The sequence below is a fragment of the Polyodon spathula genome, chromosome 21 (assembly GCF_017654505.1).
Source record: "Polyodon spathula isolate WHYD16114869_AA chromosome 21, ASM1765450v1, whole genome shotgun sequence".
Lineage (NCBI taxonomy): Eukaryota > Metazoa > Chordata > Actinopteri > Acipenseriformes > Polyodontidae > Polyodon > Polyodon spathula.
The window spans coordinates 16581153-16599988 of NC_054554.1; the positions used below are offsets into that span (position 1 = coordinate 16581153).

An 18836-nucleotide genomic window follows, 5' to 3' on the forward strand; every position below is an offset into this window, starting at 1 on the left:
TAGCTGTCCTGTGCTTACCTGCTGTTATAATACAGAACCATTATTGCATGAATATGTCTTCTCTCTGCATTGCCAATGAAGATCCTATCAGATCCATTGTGCAGTTGTCATCACTGTTAATGCTGTAGTCTGCTAATGGTTCTGTTGGTTATAATGTGATTTCCAGTTCTTACCCAGTATGAAGACTGGCATGAATGCTCCACAAGGGACAGGCATGGTGGTGGAAATGACTGACATCCAAAACTGAGAGGTTGAGAGAGAGAGAACGAGAGATGAGTAATTGCAACATGAACCACTCAGACTGATTGCAAACAGCATCAAATCCTTGTTAAATATAAAATATAATTACATGCTATTTACTGCACTGTTTAAGCTCCATTAAAGCAGTGCTAATCAAGGTTTTGAAAGCCATTTTCTAACCTCTTATTAGCACCATTAGCAACACTGCATCCCCCCCTCATCAAAGGAGTACCATCCAATGTTTTGAAATCAACTTCATTACCTCATATTAGCACCAGCAACAATGGGGGTGCTGATACTCGTACTCGTAACTGCCATCAAGATTTATTTATCAGCAGGTATTAAATAAATCCATTCATTACTGTGCTGATTTCAAAACAAGAAAAGCTGCCCTTCCCTCACCTTCACAATTCAGTACCAGTCAATGGCAATTACCTTTTGCGTTAAGTGTTTGAAAAGACAATTAAAAGCAATTTTTTTTACCTTCATGACGAAGAAAAGGAGCAAGATGAGGAAGAAACTGATTTTGGGGTGCATCTAGACAGCCGATCTCCGCAGGACATGTGTGGAGCCGTCGTGCTTTGTCCAGGTGTGGTTATCGAAGAGGGAGTTTATCGACTCACGAGGCATCAGCCGGGGAACACAGAGTAGCAGGAATGATCCTTTACTAATTGCTTACTGTAACTTTAAGGAACTATATGGTACATTTGTACCACCTACTGCCTTGTTGAATATCTGTCTGTGGGTTACAAACAGGCAGCTGATGCATGATCACTTATAAGAATATGACATAGCGTGGTGAGTGATACAAGCTTGTACAGCGGCGATACACAGTTCTCATATATCACTATTCAATCAGCATTCATTTTGTTAGTTGAAGTTAAAATACTACTACTAGTACTACTATTTCTACTAGTAATAATAATAATATAAATAATAATAATAATAATAATAATAATATAATAATAATAATAATAATAATAATAATAATAATAATAATACAATGTATAATTGGGATTTTGACCTCTCACCTCTCCAGCCATGAACTATCCAAACCCAGACGGAAAGGTCAAGGTTGCAATGACAAAGGTCACGACCCCTGGGTAGATAAGCCGACTGAAAAACAAACACAAGTGTCAATATAACTGTCAAAAAAACTACCAATCTAACTATCAATCTATCTGCCTGACTACATTATATATCAATCAATAGAACTATCTACCAATACAACTATTAATCAACGTAACTGTCTACATATATACAGTGCCTTGCAAAAGTATTCAGACCTCTGACCAATTTTCTCATATTACTGAATTACAAATGGTACATTGAAATTTCGTTCCGTTCGATATTTTATTTTAAAACACTGAAACTCAGAATCAATTATTGTAAGGTGACATGGTTTTATGTTGGAAAATATTTTTAAGAAAAATAATAAACTGAAATATCTTGCTTGCATAAGTATTCAACCCCCATACATTAATATTTGGTAGAACCACCTTTTGCTGCAATAACAGCTTTAAGTCTTTTGGGGTAAGTATGTACCAGCTTTGCACACAGTGTCGGAGTGATTTTGGCCCATTCTTCTTGGCAGATTTGCTCCAGGTTGTTCAGGTTGGTTGAACAATGCTTGTGGACCTCAATTTTCAAATAGTGCCACAGATTCTCAATGGGATTGAGATCAGGACTTTGACTGGGCCACTGTAGGACATTCACTTTTTTGTTCTTGAGCCACTCCAATGTTGCGTTGGCCTTGTGCTTGGGATCATTGTGCTGCTGAAAGGTAAATTTCCTCCCAAGCTTCAGTTTTTTAGCGGACTGAAGCAGATTCTCTTGCAGTATTTTCCTGTATTTTGCTCTATCCATTCTTCCTTCAATTGTAACAAGATGCCCAGTCCCTGCTGGTGAGAAGCAGCCCCACAGCGTGATGCTGCCACCACCATACTTCACTGTAGGGATGGTGTGTCTTGAGGCATGGGCAGTGTTAGGTTTACGCCACACATAGCGCTTTGAGTTTTGGCCAAAAAGCTCTATCTTGGTCTCATCTGACCACAAAACCTTTTCCCACATCGCAGCTGGGTCACTCTAATGCTTTCTGGCAAACTCCAGACGTGCTTTCAGATGATACTTTTTGAGTAAAGGCTTCTTTCTTGCCACCCTCCCATACAGACCAGTGTTATGCAGAGCTCTTGATATGGTTGACTGGTGCACCATTACTCCACTCCCAGCCACTGAACTCTGTAGCTCCTTCAAAGTGATTGTTGGCCTCTCTGTGGCTTCTCTCACAAGTCGTCCTCTTGTTTGAGTGCTGAGTTTTGAGGGACGGCCTTTTCTTGGCAGTGCCTGGGTGGTGCGATGCAGCTTCCACTTCTTGACTTGACCCAACTGTGCTCACTGGGATATCAAAACACTTGGATATTATTTTTTACCCTTTCCCTGACCTATGCATTTGTATTACTTTATCTCTAACTTCTGTAGAATGCTTTTTGGTCTTCATTTTCCTTCAGATTCAAAATGCATCACCATAATACATCATAGTATCCCATTAATCAGCGTTAGTCGCAAAACAGTGAATATGATAAGTGACTATTTCACTAATATTCTTTGTTATATTAAACGGTCGTTGTTAAACGAGCCAGTCTTCCCTGCGACAGCGAGTAGAAGCGACAGCGAGTGGGAGAAGTACAGGTGTGGAAAAGTACAGAGCAGTTTAGAAGCAGAAAGGAGAAATTGCATCTTGAATTGCTTTAATCAGAAAACAGAGGACATTGGGGAAACACAGCAGCAGCTCAAAGTCAAACAGCCGCGTGTGTTTTTCTGATAACAAACAAGCTGAAACTTGGAGCAGCTGATTCAAATTCAGCGCCGTTCTGAGACATGGGCGAGGGGAGGAGCCAACAGCACAGCAGAACAACACAGTTAAACGAGGCAGTCTTCCCAGCGACAGCGAGTGGGAGAAGTACAGGCATGGAAAAGTACAGAGCAGTTTAGAAGCAGTTTAAAAGCAGGTTGACAGCTGCAGAAGAAACTAAACTTCAAAAAAAAACCTCAACATGGTCTTCAAGCCAGTAATCTGTGACACCTGCTTGATGTGGGAAATCCGAGAAAACCCAGCGGAGCTAAACCAAATGTGCGTAAAGTGCCGCGCGATACAGGATTTGCATAAACTAGTAAGTTTGCTAGAAATGGAGCTGGAAAAAGTGAGACAGCAACAGGATCTTGAGGAACTGGCACACCCACAATTCATGGAAGTCTGCATCACCCCTAACAGACTGAAAGCCACCAGGGAGATAGAAGGTCAGAACAGCTGGGTTCAGGTAGGCAGAAGCAGGGCAAAAAAGAAACTTCGTCAAACACAACCACCAGAAATCAAAACAACCAACAGATTTGAGTCACTTCAGAATTGTGATGAGCAGAACCAACAACAAGAGAATGAAAGGAACAACATCCAGGACCCTATTGACAGTGGTGACCAGACAGCAAAAAGAAGGGAGGTCATGATTGTTGGGGACTCCATATTGAGAAACACAGCAAGTTCAATTCGCAGTTTGGACCCCCTTACTACAACAGTGTGCTGCCTTCCGGGAGCCTCGGTCAAGCACATCACTGAGAACGTGGACAGGCTCCTAGAACGAACAGGAGACGACCCGGTAGTAGTCGTCCACATTGGTACAAACAACATTGGAAGAGACAGACCAAAATCCCTGCAAAAGAAATTCAGAGAGCTAGGAAGGAAATTAAAAGAGAAAAACAAAACTGTGGTATTTTCTGGTATACTACTGGCACCTTGCAAAGGACCATATGGACAGCTAGAAATAATTAATCAAAACGCATGGCTGAAGACGTGGTGCACACGGGAAGGCTTCACCTATCTTGATCATTGGACCACATTCTACAACGAGGACTATCTGTATAGACGGGATGGACTGCACTTAAATAACAAGGGAACCAGTCTACTTGGAGAAAAGATCCTCGAGCAGGTTCAGAAGCATTTAAACTAGAAAGGAAGGGGGGAGAAATCAACAAAAAAACAGAAGGGAGACTGCATCAAAACAAGAACAACAACTCAGGTAAGACAACCATTAAATGTATTTATCTAAATGCTAGAAGTATCAGAAACAAAATTCTAGAACTTGAAGCTACTGCACTAACAGGTAACTATGATGTGATAGGTGTTACAGAAACTTGGTTGTCTGAGAGTGATGGGGACGAATATAATATTTGTGGGTATACACTGTATAGGAAAGACAGGCAGGACAGAAGAGGAGGAGGGGTAGCGCTATGCATAAGAAACAGTCTTGAAGCCCAGGTGTTAAACCTGGACAAAGAAAATAAAACCGAATCAATATGGATCAGAATAACAGACAACAATTCAAAGGGCATAATAATAGGAGCATGCTATAGACCGCCAGATTCAGACGGTGAGCAAAATAATCTGTTATACAATGACATTAAAAATGCGTGTAGCAAAGGAGAAGCCATACTAATGGGGGATTTCAACTTCCCCCAAATAAAATGGGAAAACCCGGTGGGTAGCGCGAAGGATGAAATAGAAATGGTGGAAATGACAAATGACTGCTTCCTAACACAATTTGTCAAGGCACCGACTAGAGGGGAGGCATGCCTTGATTTAGTCTTTTCAAATAACGAAGATAGAATAACTAAAACAGAGGTCAGAGAACCACTGGCAAACTCAGACCACAACATGGTCTCATTTGAAGTGTTTTTTAAAGCCCCAAAAGTAATGACTAAAGCTAAGGTTTACAATTTTAGAAAAGCAAACTATGAAGGTATGAAACAGAGACTAACAGAAGTAGATTGGAGTAAAATAGAGAAAACACCCACAGAAGAAGGATGGTTGTTCTTCAAAAATGTAGTACTAGAGGCGCAAAACAATTATATCCCTAAAGTAGACAAATCTAAATGTAAAACTAAATTGCCAAAATGGTTTAATAGATCAATTAAAAAAAAATATTCAGCGAAAAAAGGCACTTTACAGAGCATTAAAAAGGGACCAAAAAGAAAGTACGCAGAAAGAGTACACAGAACTGCAAACGCAAGTCAAAAAGGAAGTTAGAAAGGCCAAGAGAGAAATAGAAATGAACATTGCTAAGGGAGCTAAAACCAATTCCAAAATGTTTTTCCAATATTACAACAGCAAGAGAACATTCAAAGAGGAGATTAAATGTTTAAGAGATACAAATGGCAAAATCGTAGATGAAGAAAAAAAATAGCAAATATATTAAATGATTACTTTTCACAAGTTTTTACAAAGGAAGATACTGACAACATGCCCCACATGTCATCCAGTTCCTATCCAGTTTTAAATAACTTTAGCATAACTGAGGCAGAAGTGTTAAAGGGACTAGGAGCTCTTAAAATAAACAAATCCCCTGGGCCGGATGAGATCCTCCCAGTAGTACTCAAAGAAATGAAAGAAGTAATTTACAAACCGCTAACCAAGATCATGCAGCAGTCTCTTGACACAGGGGTGGTACCGACAGACTGGAAAATTGCAAACGTAATACCGATCCACAAAAAGGGAAACAAAACTGAACCAGGTAACTACAGACCAGTAAGCCTGACTTCTATTATATGCAAACTTATGGAAACTATAATAAGATCCAAAATGGAAAATTACCTATATGGTAACAGGGTCCTGGGAGACAGTCAACATGGTTTTAGGAAAGGGAGATTGTGTCTAACTAACTTGCTTGATTTTTTTGAGGATGCAACATCGATAATGGATAATTGCAAAGCATATGACATGGTTTATTTAGATTTCCAGAAAGCTTTTGACAAAGTCCCGCACAAAAGATTAATTCTCAAACTGAATGCAGTTGGGATTCAAGGAAACACATGTACATGGATTAGGGAGTGGTTAACATGTAGAAAACAGAAAGTACTGATTAGAGGAAAAACCTCAGAATGGAGTGTGGTAACCAGCGGTGTACCACAGGGATCAGTATTAGGTCCTCTGCTATTCCTAATCTACATTAATGATTTAGATTCTGGTATAGTAAGCAAACTTGTTAAATTTGCAGACGACACAAAAGTAGGAGGAGTGGCAAACACTGTTGCAGCAGCAAAGGTCATTCAAAATGATCTAGACAAGATTCAGAACTGGGCAGACACATGGCAAATGACATTTAATAGAGAAAAGTGTAAGGTACTGCACGCAGGAAATAAAAATGTACATTATAAATATCATATGGGAGATATTGAAATTGGAGAAGGAATCTATGAAAAAGACCTAGGAGTTTTTGTTGACTCAGAAATGTCTTCATCTAGACAATGTGGGGAAGCGATAAAAAAGGCTAACAAGATGCTTGGATACATTGTGAAAAGCGTTGAATTTAAATCAAGGGAAGTAATGTTAAAACTGTACAATGCACTAGTAAGACCTCATCTTGAATATTGTGTGCAGTTCTGGTCACCTCGCTATTAAAAAGATATTGCTGCTTTAGAAAGAGTGCAAAGAAGAGCGACCAGAATTATTCCGGGCTTAAAAGGCATGTCATATGCAGACAGGCTAAAAGAATTGAATCTGTTCAGTCTTGAACAAAGAAGACTTCGTGGCGACCTAATTCAAGCATTCAAAATTCTAAAAGGTATTGACAGTGTCGACCCAAGGGACTTTTTCAGCCTGAAAAAAGAAACAAGGACCAGGGGTCACAAATGGAGTTTAGACAAAGGGGCATTCAGAACAGAAAATAGGAGGCACTTTTTTACACAGAGAATTGTGAGGGTCTGGAATCAACTCCCCAGTAATGTTGTTGAAGCTGACAACCTGGGATCCTTCAAGAAGCTGCTTGATGAGATTTTGGGATCAATAAGCTACTAACAACCAAACGAGCAAGATGGGCCGAATGGCCTCCTCTCGTTTGTAAACTTTCTTATGTTCTTATGTTCTTATATATATATATAATGCCATAGGAGTGAGCCAGTATGAGTTCACGTGGCTCTAATTGAAGAGTAGAACACAAATGTTTGCAAAAGGCAGTCTGTATGAAGGAAGTGTTGTATTGTTTTATGGCAATCGGTAAATGGCTTAGCTGTTCAATATAGTTAGAATAAGAAGAAAAGTATAGTTTAGCACTCCACGTGGGAGTTAGGTTTTGTTTTTGGCTGGGTTATTTATATTTATATATATATATACACACACACACACACACATACACACACACACACACACACACACACACACACACACACACACACACACACACACACACACACACACACACACACACACACACACACACACACACACACATACACACACACACACACACACATACACACACACACACACACACACACACACACACACACACACACACACACACACACACACACACACACACACACACACACACACACACACACACACACACACACACACACACACACACACACACACACACACACACACACACACACACACACACACACACACACACATACACACACACACACACACACACACACACATATACACACACACATATACACACACACACACACACACACACACACACACACACACACACACACACAGTAAAAAGATTGGCCGTTGATCGGGTTCGTGCCCCTTTAAGAATGTGACCCCGAAGTAAGTAAAGCTTTGATTTTTATAGCGCTTTCGCGCACTTTATTTAAAAAATAAAACAAACACCTAGCTCCCTCAGAGCACTCACAACATATGCAGGTCCCTGACTGACGTGCAGGACACTAAGCTGTTTACCTGACGTACAACATGATAATAAACACTAACAGATTTTTATAAAAACCAAACGTAGGTTTTTACCTCACCATAACACCTCGCGCCCCTCACTCTACAGCCACACCGTCCTGAACAAACTGGCTGCTTTCCTTAAATACCCTGCACCTGGCTATAATTTACAATGATAGCCAGGTGGAGGGGATAATTAACAATAAAACAATTAACACAATTAAACAAACAAACAAATTAAACAAAAGCAATTAAATCAAACAAAACGTACATTTTCACATGTTTTTAGCAAGGGAGTACTCTGACCCTCCCCCTGCCATCTTACACTATATATATATATATATATATATATATATATATATATATATATATATATAGAGAGAGAGAGAGAGAGAGAGAGAGAGAGAGAGAGAGAGAGAGAGAGAGAGAAAATTAAAAAAAACACAAACAATTAGCTGCAACATTTCAGCTGAAGCTTTCTTCAAATAGCCTGGCAGAAATTGCTGATGAAAGTGCAACACTCATCTATAATTCACTGTACAGCTTTTAAACTCAAATGACAGCAGCAGTCTATCTGCTGTAGCCATTTCTATAATTCCTTCATGTTGCTCTGTGTTGCCGAGCTCAGTGTGCACTCACTGTCTTGTCAGGAAGTCTGTTAACATCGTTTGTCTTCGCATGAAGACAACCACCTGCCGATTCAGGTACACAAAGAAGGCACCAAGGAACCCACACAATATCCTGAGAGGGGGAGAAGGGAGGGGAAGTGAGAGAAGGGGGGAGAGATGGAGAGGGAGGGAGAGAGACCTATCAACCAAAGCATCCCACTGTAGCTGCCCTATACTTCAGTTATCATTGCCTCTTAATATAATAAATATAACACAGAATCACTACATTGGTGCCACTGTATAAAAATATAGCTATTGAAACTCAGAAGTTCTCTGAATCATTTTTGGTGCCACTGCTGTATAATATATAAAACTATTGAGTCTGAAACTTAGGGAAACTATCAAAGTCATTGCTGTTGCCCCTGTGTCATATATATTAGAACTGTGGCTAAGGTAGATAACAAGCATTTTGTTGCTACATCAGGACAGGTAACTATAAATCCAACATACCCAATGATGGCAAACGCAGGCAATTGTTGGAGGTCAAAGGGGAAATCCATTCGGAAGTTTGTTTGGAAAAGGGCAGTGATTGTTACTGAGGTACAAATTGAGAAGTAGATTCCAGGAACATGAGAAAAGGGTTAGGATTAGTGTCCCGGACTTATTCAAACACCTGAACAGCACTGTTCTTTTAAAAACTTATTTTTAGAAAAAAAAGGAACATAGAAACACTGAAAACAAGAGAATGACTAATCCTAAATTGAAATCCATGGGAATACAAGGGAGTACAGGGATGGAAACAAGACTCCCATTGCATAGCAGTTTGATCCAATCTTGGTCTTACTATCAGTTTAATAAGTCTCTTCTGAGCTTATAGGGAAATGGAAATGAGTAGTGTGCAAATGGCAGAAAAACTGCTTGCTGGAGGTGACTTTGGCATAAGTAGAGTTGCTAAGGCAGCATCCCACTTGGCCTTGAGGCCTAGAATGTTAAGTGATAAAGCATATAGCATGAGTGTATGGGAAAGTAGAATGATGGTAAATTAACCACAGTAACCTTGTAGAAGAGAGTAGTTTGTGGTTGGCTGCACCTGAGTGGAATAACAGCTGAATAACTCATTCTACTGCTGGAAACTATAATCAGTAAGATAACATACGCAAACTAGTCACATAGGCTGAGTCAGCTATAGTATAAATACCAGACATAGAGGTGACACAGATGGGAAGCTCCCAATACATCCAGATCATGGGGACTATCGATGTAGCATCTGAGGCATTCTCCAAGGGAAAGGTAACTTGATCAATTGCCTATCTCTGTTAATGCCAGTGAAGTGTTATTGCATCTAAACAATAATGTTAAATGTAAAATATAATGTTTAGTATTTGAAACTTTGAAATTAATATTAGAATTTGAAACATGATCTGGTCTTATCCTTATAGCATAACAAAGTACTTATACACTGACTAATCAAGCTCGTAGGAAAACCTGGAATGGCTGAAACTGCTGTACAATCTGAGTCTTATCTCCATCCCCAAAGTACATGTACTTATACTTGCAGGAGGGTACACCTCTGCTGTCAGTGGGGTGCAGCTGGGATCAGTGCAGGACCCGTGCTGTTTCTCACTTAACTCAATGACCATGTTTACCATAATGTGTGCATCGGTTACATAGGAAAGGTGTTTTGGGGAATTGTTAGTTCCAGTAGTCAAGCACACCTTACCTGTGTCTCTGTTCCAGACAGCCAGAACCCGAAATATGAAGGCACTAAATGTAGCAGCAAAGAAACCACGCCAGTAATTTCTGACAGCGAAGTACTTGGACCTGACCTCGATACTGAACAAGACACCTACAGAGAGGGGAGGAAGGGGGAGGGAGAGGGGGAGATGGGCCACAGGGAGAGGGGCGAAGGAGGGAGAACATTTAGTAAAATAGTAGTTGTAAAATGAAACTTCATAACATTAAACATAGCATGTCTGTATGTCTAAATTAAACAGGATTGTGACTTTTTTTTTTTTTTAAAATGAGACAGACAGATTGTATAGATAGATAGATAGATAGATAGATAGATATTGCACCCACAGTCATATAGATATATAGATAGAGATATTCAGGCAGGTAGTATCTAGATAGGTTGGTAGGACAGACTGATAGATTATAGATATTCAAGCAGGTAGGTATCTAGTTAATTAGGTAGGAGGACAGACTGACTTGCCTCCCAGGGGGAGTCCCGAAACAGCAGCCCACTCCCACAGCACAGCCCACCATCAGAATGTTAGTGTAGCAGTAAGGGTGCTACTGACCATGCGGAGCACAGACGTGAAAAGGGAAATGAGAGAGAGGGAATCCAAAAGAGAAAGGAAGGCAGAGAAGAAAAGGAGGCAGAAAGAAAGGGAGGAAGAGTGAGAGAGATGAAAAAATCAAGTAAATTAAAAATGGAAAGAAAGGACCCTGAGACAGTGAGCTGAGGATCCAGAGCATCAGAGAAAAGACACACCTCGACTGACACAGTATTTGTGCGATTGGGATGAAACTTGGTTTGAAGGGATACTGAGAGAATGACAGCTGTCTATCTTCTTTCTGTCTGATCATACAGGTAGCTAGGTGCTGTTTAAAAGTTACTTACTGTACGTACTTGGTAATTGGTTAGTTTTGGTGGTAATTAAGAATGGTAGTAATTTAAAAGTGGTTGAATTATAAGGTGACTGGAATTATAAGGTGGTTGTAATTTAAGGTGGCAGTAATTCATTTCAGATTGGTAATTTTAGGGTGGTAGTAACTCATTTAAGGTGGTAGTAACTGTTTTAAGGTGGTAGTTAATATTTAGTGCTATTAATAATTTTAAGGTTGTAGTAATTAATTTAAGGCGTTACTAATTATTTGAAGGTGGTAGTAATTATTTTAAGGTACTAGTAACTCAGTTATAGTGGTAGTTCATATTTGAAGGTTATAGTAAGTAACTGATAGCTTTACTTAATATTCTAAGCTGGTAGTAACTCATTTCAGGTGACAGTGACTAATTTAAGGTGGTAGTAGAAGTTGAACTTGCCTCCCAACGGCGCTGCAAAGCACGTGCCCACCCCCACTGCGCCAGCACACACAAGCAAGTCGAGTCGATGGGCCTCACTCTGTCAGGAGAGTTAGAGACATAAGAACATAAGAACATAAGAAAGTTTACAAACGAGAGGAGGCCATTCGGCCCATCTTGCTCGTTTGGTTGTTAGTAGCTTATTGATCCCAAAATCTCATCAAGCAGCTTCTTGAAGGATCCCAAGGTGTCAGCTTCAACAACATTACTGGGGAGTTGATTCCAGACCCTCACAATTCTCTGTGTAAAAAAGTGTCTCCTATTTTCTGTTCTGAATGCCCCTTTTTCTAAACTCCATTTGTGACCCCTGGTCCTTGTTTCTTTTTTCAGGCTGAAAAAGTCCCTTGGGTCGACACTGTCAATACCTTTTAGAATTTTGAATGCTTGAATTAGGTCGCCACGTAGTCTTCTTTGTTCAAGACTGAACAGATTCAATTCTTTTAGCCTGTCTGCATATGACATGCCTTTTAAGCCCGGAATAATTCTGGTCGCTCTTCTTTGCACTCTTTCTAGAGCACCAATATCTTTTTTATAGCGAGGTGACCAGAACTGCACACAATATTCAAGATGAGGTCTTACAAGTGCATTGTACAGTTTTAACATTACTTCCCTTGATTTAAATTCAACACTTTTCACAATGTATCCGAGCATCTTGTTAGCCTTTTTTATAGCTTCCCCACATTGCCTAGATGAAGACATTTCTGAGTCAACAAAAACTCCTAGGTCTTTTTCATAGATTCCTTCTCCAATTTCAATATCTCCCATATGATATTTATAATGTACATTTTTATTTCCTGCGTGCAGTACCTTACACTTTTCTCTATTAAATGTCATTTGCCATGTGTCTGCCCAGTTCTGAATCTTGTCTAGATCATTTTGAATGACCTTTGCTGCTGCAACAGTGTTTGCCACTCCTCCTACTTTTGTGTCGTCTGCAAATTTAACAAGTTTGCTTACTATACCAGAATCTAAATCATTAATGTAGATTAGGAATAGCAGAGGACCTAATACTGATCCCTGTGGTACACCGCTGGTTACCACACTCCATTCTGAGGTTTTTCCTCTAATCAGTACTTTCTGTTTTCTACATGTTAACCACTCCCTAATCCATGTACATGTGTTTCCTTGAATCCCAACTGCGTTCAGTTTGAGAATTAATCTTTTGTGCGGGACTTTGTCAAAAGCTTTCTGGAAATCTAAATAAACCATGTCATATGCTTTGCAATTATCCATTATCGATGTTGCATCCTCAAAAAAATCAAGCAAGTTAGTTAGGCACGATCTCCCTTTCCTAAAACCATGTTGACTGTCTCCCAGTACCCTGTTACCATATAGGTAATTTTCCATTTTGGATCTTATTATAGTTTCCATAAGTTTGCATGGTGGCAGTGTGGTCAGGACCAGGCAAGGCAATGCAGCAAACATACAATCCCACACACACCACGCAACTCAACCCCGTTTCAATTACAGGGAAACTTCATCCCAGCTAGAATGTACTGAGGGTTACCATATGACTCCATGTACACTAGGACAGGCTGAGACAGGCTTTTCAACTCACACCCCAATGCATGCTGGTAAGCGTAGTCCTGCTGTGAAAGGTACCTGAGATAGATTAAACATACCAGAATGCACTGTGATGTGAGTTGCCTGAACTATCCCAAACTGAACTAGTGCACATGGAGTCATATGGTAACCCTAAATGTACTGATGTTTCACTTCTCAGCTGTTTGATTATAATTTGTGTTTGATCAATTTTAATCCGAAGTTGGTTTTTCAGCATACGTCACAGGGCTGGATTCAGAGCAGAGCCACACAGTTCAGTTAGTCACAATGTCAGTCCCACTCAGTGCCACTCACTCCTCACTCAGCAAACTGCAGCTCCAGCTCTGCTCATGTAAGTAGTTTTGTCTAGTAAGCTGGTAAACATCAAACATTCAGTGCTGTTATAATTCAAGCACACATTCCACTGTTTAAGTTAATCCACCCTCTCCCTCCCCCTCCCTCTCTCACTGTCCCTCTCCCTCTCTCTCCCCCACTCTCTCTGTCCCTCTTACACTCATCCACTCCTGTTCCTCCATTTCTCCTCCCTCTCTCCCCTCTTTTCCTAACTCCCTCTCTCTTCCTCTCCACCTCTCCTCTCTTAAACTCTCCCACTTTCTCTCTTTCCCTCTATCCTCTTCACTTCCCCACTCTCCCTCTCTTTGTTCCTCCTTCTCTCTTTCTCTTTCACCATCTCCTATCTCCCTTTTTCCCCTCTCTTACTCTCTCCCTCTTTCACCATCTCCTATTTCCCTTTCTCCCCTCTCTTACTCTCTCCCTCCCTCCCTCCCTCCCTCCCTCTCAAATCTGAAACTTTGCTTACCTCGTACACCCCTGAGAAGATTGACATGATTTTGCTGAGAACGACGGTAAAGATACTGGCAATGTGGACAAACGGACCATGTGGGGGGAGGAGAGAGGGAGAGAAAGAGGGAAGAGAGGGAGGGAGGAGAAAGGGAGGTAGGGGAGAGGGAGAGGACAGGAGGAGGTAGGAGAGGGAGTGAAAGGGTGAGGGGAGGTGGGAGGGATGGTAAGAGGGAGTAAAGGAATGGAGGAGAGAAGGAGGGAGGGAGGATGCTTGGGTTATATTTTGAAGAAACAGGAACACAGGTGCAGATTGACAGACAACTTATGTGTCATAAATGCAACAGTGTGCAGGCAGACAGACTGAGAGGCAGACAAATATACACACACTCTGACAGACAGGCAGGAACAGACAAACCCTCAACCGAAAGGACAGAGAGACTGTCACACACTCAGACAGACAGTTTGACATACAGATGGAACATGCATACCTAGACTGTTGGACAAACTCTTAGACAGACACTCACACACACAGACTCTTGGACAGATACTCAAACAGATGTAGTGGTCAGTACCTCTTTCCCCAACAGCATGCTGCTGCCCAGTCCTGCAGTCAGCCCAACCACCTTGGCGACAAAGGCTTTGAGGGTCAGATACTCTTTGAGTACCACGCCTCTTAGAATTGTCTTCAACTCGGGAATCCCTGAGCCTGGGAGAGAACAGTGAGAGAACACAGGACTGAAAATAGCAGAGAGAGAACACAGCACTGAAAACAACAGAGAAAAAACGGTACTGAAAGCAACAGAAAGAACACCACTAAAAACAAGAGATGACATAGCACTGAAAACAAGAGAGAGAACACAGCACTGAAAACAGCAGAGAGAAAACACAGCACTGAAAACAGCAGAGAGAAAACAACACGGAAAACAAGAGAACACAGCACTGAAAAACACAGAGAGAGAACACTGCAATTAAAACAACAGCGAAAACACAGCATTGAAAATAACACAGAGGGAGAACACATCACTGAAAACAACAGAGAACACAGTACTGAAAACAAAGAGAGAAAACAGCACTGAAAACAACAGAGAGAAAACACAGCACTGAATACAGCAGAAAGAGAACACAGCACTGAAAATAGCAGGGAGAGAACACAGCACTGAATACAACATAGAGAACACAGCACTGAATACAACAGAGAGAAAACACAGCAATGAAAACAGCAGAGAGAGAAAACAGCACTGAAAACAACAGAGAGAACACAGCACTGAATACAACAGAGAGAAAACACAGCAATAAAAACAGCAGAGAGAGAACACAGCACTGAATACAACAGAGAGAACACAGCACTGAAAAGAAGAGATAGATCACAGCATTGAGAACAACAGAGAGAACTCAGCACTGAAAACAGCAGAGAGAAAACAGCACTGAAAATAGCAGAGAGAACACAGCACTGAAAACAACAGATAGAACACAGCACTGAGAACAACAGCAGAGAACACAGCACTGAAAACAGCACTGAAAATAGCAGAGAGAGAGAACACAGCACTGAATACAGCAGATAGAAGACAGCACTAAAACCAGCAGAGAACACAGCACTAAAAACGAGAGAAAACAGAGCACTGAAAACAGGAGAGAGAACACAACACTAAAGGTATTGACAGTGTCGACGCAAGGGACTTTTTCAGCCTGAAAAAAGAAACAAGGACCAAAACAAAAACTAAAAGGTATTGACAGTGTCGACGCAAGGGACTTTTTCAGCCTGAAAAAAGAAACAAGGACCAGGGGTCACAAATGGAGTTTAGAAAAAGGGGCATTCAGAACAGAAAATAGGAGACACTTTTTTACACAGAGAATTGTGAGGGTCTGGAATCAACTCCCCAGTAATGTTGTTGAAGCTGACACCCTGGGATCCTTCAAGAAGCTGCTTGATGAGATTTTGGGATCAATAAGCTACTAACAACCAAACGAGCAAGATGGGCCGAATGGCCTCCTCTCGTTTGTAAACTTTCTTATGTTCTTATGTTCTTATGTTCTTAATAGAGCAGAGAGAACACAGCACTGAAAACAGCAGAGAGAGAAAAATGCACTGAAACAAGAGAGAGAGAAAACTGCACTGGAAACAAGAGAGAACACAACAATGAAAACAACAGAATACAGCACTGAAAACAACAGAGAGAAAGTAGTACTGAAAACAGCAGAGAACACAGCACTGAAAACAGTAGAGAGAACACAACAATGAAAACAACAGAGAGCACAACACTGAAAACAGCAGAGATAGAACACAGCACTGAAAAGAGATAGAACACAACACTGAAAACAAGAGAGAACACAGAACTGATAACAACAGAGAGAATACAGCACTGAAAACAGCAGAGAGAGAACACTGCACTGAAAACAGCAGAGAAAACACGGCACTGAAAACAGCAGAGAAAACACAGCACTGAATACAACAGAGAGAGAGAACACAGCACTGAATACAACAGAGAGAGAACACAGCACTGAAAACAGCAGAGAGAGAACACTGCACTGAAAACAATAGAGAAAACACAGCACTGAAAACAACAGAGAGAACACAGCACTGAAAACGAGAGAGAGAAAACAGCACTGAAAATGAGAGAACACAACAATGAAAACAACAGATAGAACACAGCACTGAAAACAAGAGAGAGAACACAACACTGAAAACAAGAGAGAACACAGAACTGATAACAACAGAGAGAACACACACTGAAAAGAAGAGAGAAAGAAAACAGCACTGAAATCAGCAGAGAATACTGCACTGTATACAGCAGAGAGAGAAAACAACAGTGGAAAAAAATAGAGAGAACACAGCACTGAAAAAAGAGCAAACAAAGCACTGAAAACGAGAGAAGACAGCACTGAAAACAAGAGAGAAGACAGCACTGAAAACAACAGAGAGAACACAGCACTGAAAACAACAGAGAGAACGCAGCACTGAAGACAACAGAGAAAACACACCACTGAAAACAACAGAGAGAACACAGCACTGAAAACAACAGAGAAAACAGCACAGAAAACAACAGAGAACACAGCACTGAAAACAAAGAGAGAACACAGCCCTGAAAACAGTAGACAGAAAACAGCACTGAAACCAACAAAGAGGGAATATTGCACTGAAAACAACAGAGAGGGATTACTGCACTCAAAACAACAGAGAGGGAACACAGCACTGAAAACAACAGAGTCACGGGGTGTGAGCTGGGGGTGTTAGGATAGGGCAGAGGAAGCAGAAGGGAGCGGTAAGTAGGACAGAGTGCCGGCTAGAAAGGACCAGACCTAGGATAGAAGAGTGGGCGAGGCCCACTCTAGAAGCGGTCCAGCAAAGCTGGACATGGAAGCTAGGATAGAAGGATGGTCACAGACTGAGGGCGGCGATGCCAACAAGAGTCCAGGGACAGAGGACCCAGCAACCTAAGACAGGATACAGATAGTGGTCACTGACTGAGGGTGGCAATGGCAACACGAGCCCAGGGGCAAAGGACCCAGCAACCGAAAACACATATGAGGGTTATGACGGGGAGCTGCCCCTCAGAGGAAGACAGTCCCGAAAGACCGGGACACGAAAGGAGATAGAGAGGGAGAGGTACCCAGCGTCTGAGACTTCTGTAAAGGGGCTCGCGTTAGACCCCCAATTGGCCGAGACTTCCCACTGCCTGGGACCTGAGATAAGAACAAGGCATAAAGGTGTGTTAGTATGGGACTCTAGCATGAGTAGCCACGTCCCAAACTGAGACAGAGTATAGAAGAGTATATTCAGTGAGGTAAGATAAGCGCAGGAGCTACGAAAGAACAGAGTGTGGCCGGGGGTCCGCTCTGACTCACATGGTGAGAACCCCCTTGAAGGTCAAGGGAGGCTGAAGCCTGCCCTGAGGTCGGGAAAGTGAGATCACTTGCCCCCGAAAGGATGGACCCCCGGCTCCTCACCAAATCTCCCACACCGTGAGACAAACAAAAGACAGCACATGCCAGCGCATAACAAATAAAAGACTAGAAGGACAAATGGGACAAACAGGAGGATAGTATAGTAGTATAGTAGGATGTGCCTATGTGTATACCTGCTGCTCAGTGGAGAGGAAAAAACCCCTTGAGGCTGATTAGGGGAAAACCTCTAGAGGCCCCGGCAGACAGGTAGCCCCCACTTCAGGCATGCTAGCATTTTTAGAAGGAGCAGCAACTATATCAGGGAAAGATGAATGAATGTAGGAATCCACTGCAGAAGAGGACCAGCCCCCCCACATTCGTGATCAGGGCTTGGGGGATGGGGAGGGGGGGGGGGGGGGGGGTGGAGTCGAGGAGGGAGGCCTGCTCTGGAGGCAAGGGTGGAGAGGAGGGAGGTCTGCTCGGAGGCGAGGGTGGAGAGGAGGGAGCCATGCGAGGAGGCAAGGAGGGAGGCCTGCTTTGGAGGCGAGGATGGAGGAATGGAGGGAGGTCTGCTCGAAGGCGAGACGAGAGATGATAGGAGTGAGAGGAATCAATGAACAGATGGTCTGAGGAGGGAGTGGGGAGGGGGTTCCTGCTGGGGAGATACCTTGAAAAGGGGGATAGGGGACTTGATACTTGACGGGTGAGTGGACCAACCAAGCTAAATTGGTCCGTTTTGAGGTATGCAGCCAAGTGATAGAGTAAGCATGGAAGGCAGCCTAGAGGCATTTGATCTCCATGGGTAAATCATTGTAGGGGGAGAAGCGGCTTTTCAGAAGAGTGGAAATTAGCAAATGGAGAATGTATGTTGATATAGGCAGAAAGGAAGGTGAGGCAGGGGGAAGTTCTCAAGAATCCCACAGAGGATCAGGCGGAATGC

At 42.0% G+C, this 18836-nt stretch overlaps 1 protein-coding gene across 1 annotated transcript in view; it reads right to left on the bottom strand.

Annotated features, from left to right (window-relative positions):
- LOC121296711 (chloride channel protein 1-like) overlaps positions 1-18836 on the bottom strand; it is a 29662-nt gene that overhangs the window by 1958 nt on the left and 8868 nt on the right. The window contains 9 exon segments of the mRNA XM_041222479.1: positions 174-243; positions 724-874; positions 1273-1356; positions 8615-8716; positions 9094-9178; positions 10304-10429; positions 10788-10875; positions 14031-14108; positions 14587-14749. Coding sequence (XP_041078413.1) covers positions 174-243; positions 724-874; positions 1273-1356; positions 8615-8716; positions 9094-9178; positions 10304-10429; positions 10788-10875; positions 14031-14108; positions 14587-14749 — 947 coding nt within the window.